Here is a 1,898-nt window from a genome sequence, read left to right on the forward strand (position 1 = left end):
CGATTTGTACAAATAACATGGTTTGCAAAGTAAATCTCCTCTCTCTCTCTATCTATCTATATATATATATAAATGTAAAGTTAATGTTTATCTATGCTTTAATTCTTTTAAGTTGACGATGGTTAATTGACAGAAAAAAATACGATTACAACCATTCTGAATTCTCTAACCAAAAATGTGGGCTTATGCCCTAAATTTTTGGTGGTACCCTAAAAATATGGGATATTTATGGTGCATATTCAACCACAACCCTAACAAAACATTTCCCAACTTTTGATTCACTAAATTTTATTCTCTGTGTTATTAAAACCCATTTTTCAAAAACTCGTATTCTTCTTGTTGATTCGTTGAGAACGATTATCATTTTGTAATTTTGTTCTCAAATCTGTACGTTTCTTGTTTATAGTTTATCTGATAAACAATGATCAAACATAGTCGAAGACAACAGGCTGCATAGGATCTGGTACTTGACGTAACGTTTTTTGTGTGATTTCTCGTTTCCTAACCATTTGTATATAGTATGGGCACGGCCGTGAAAGGTTTATTGAAAGGCTTGCGTTACATCTCCGAAATCTTTGGTATACGTTTTCTGGTCTTTTAGACGGGGTTTTCCCATATTTTGTTTTTTATATTTGACTGATGGATTCGTTGAAACTGTAGAAGCCGATAATGAAAAAGAACAAGAAATACAGATTGGTATGCCTACGGATGTTAAACATATTGCCCATATTGGTTGTGATGGTCCTTCCACAAATGCTCCCAGTTGGGTACGTACGAACGTCCCTCATCTGTTTAATGTATAATGTTTTGCCAACGTGTTGCTGAGAAAAATTGGGTTTATATCACTGTCAGTTTTTCTAAATAATCTGGTTCTTGATGTGGGTTAACTGTGTGGCAGATGAATGACTTTCAAGGTTCAGAATCAGGATCATCAGATCTAGGTGGATCAAAGGGTACAATTTTCAAATCCTTTTTTTTTTGTCAAACCTCAAATTTTGTTTCTTGTTATTGGTATTATTATCGTTATACTTATGGTGCACTTTTTGATTTCGAATTCAAGATTCATTTGTGACTTGTTCAGACTCGATGAGTTCTCAAACTCGTCGAGGCAAGTCTAAGCAACCCAAGAAACATGGTGCTGGTGGTTCGGTAGGTTCTTCACCTGACATTGAACCAAGAACCAGGAGGAACAGAAACTCATCCGGTGATTCACCCATGAATGAGACCAGCCGCCCTAGGCGGACCAAGAACTCAGGCACAGGGGGCGAGTCACCGTCACAAGAACCTGGGGCGAAAAAGACTCGAAAGAAAAAAGTGGGATCGAATGATGGAAACACGAGACCTTCAAGACCTAAGAACCGAGATCCGTCGACTACAGATAATGCTGACTAGCCGAAAGGCAACAAGGTGTCGATAATAGCAATGTCGTGAAATTCTTGTGAAATCGATCAACCATGAACTCTACTCGTAACCTTGACACCTTTACACGAATCTTAACAAATTTATATTACGTTATCAAAGATTGTTTTTGTATAATTCAGTAGAATGTAATGTAATTAGCTTGTATCTCTTGCACATGTATGATATTTTTATTTTTGATAATCAAATGATATTTCTTACTGAAATTATTGACGATGATTAATAAAAAATGAAAAGTATGTCAAAAATGAAATGGACGACAATATAGTTTTTTAGATCATGATATTCGACTTTCTGTATGTTTACGACGAATGACACACACACACACACACACACATATATGGGAGCCTAATCAAATGAGTACTGTTTTGTTTGTGGTAACTATGAGATCCAATCTCAACCACAAATCAAATGTTAAATTAGGAAATTAATAGTTTTGTTAATTTTAACTTAAAGTATTAATTAAGGGCATTTTAGGG

At 35.4% G+C, this 1,898-nt stretch overlaps 1 protein-coding gene across 1 annotated transcript; it reads left to right on the forward strand.

Moving 5' to 3' along the window:
* The first annotated feature begins 520 nt into the window (after window positions 1-520).
* On the forward strand, window positions 521-1,392 carry LOC112520105 (CRIB domain-containing protein RIC7). The gene is made up of 4 exons (XM_025128406.1): window positions 521-578; window positions 661-767; window positions 899-953; window positions 1,082-1,392. The coding sequence occupies exons 1-4, from the start codon at window positions 521-523 to the stop codon at window positions 1,390-1,392; spliced, it is 531 nt and encodes a 176-aa protein (XP_024984174.1).
* Window positions 1,393-1,898: the final 506 nt, after the last annotated feature.

The sequence above is a fragment of the Cynara cardunculus genome (genome assembly GCF_001531365.2).
Source record: "Cynara cardunculus var. scolymus isolate 2C chromosome LG 10, CcrdV1, whole genome shotgun sequence".
NCBI classification, from domain to species: domain Eukaryota; kingdom Viridiplantae; phylum Streptophyta; class Magnoliopsida; order Asterales; family Asteraceae; genus Cynara; species Cynara cardunculus.

What these genes read in the sequence shown, in the direction of transcription:
- LOC112520105 (XM_025128406.1), top strand. Translation starts at nt 521, where the DNA reads ATGGGCACGGCCGTGAAAGGTTTATTGAAAGGCTTGCGTTACATCTCC. An exon ending in TTACATCTCCGAAATCTTTG is followed by an intron (nt 579 to 660) that starts GTATACGTTTTC and finishes TTGAAACTGTAG; the next exon opens with AAGCCGATAATGAAAAAGAA. An exon ending in CCACAAATGCTCCCAGTTGG is followed by an intron (nt 768 to 898) that starts GTACGTACGAAC and finishes ACTGTGTGGCAG; the next exon opens with ATGAATGACTTTCAAGGTTC.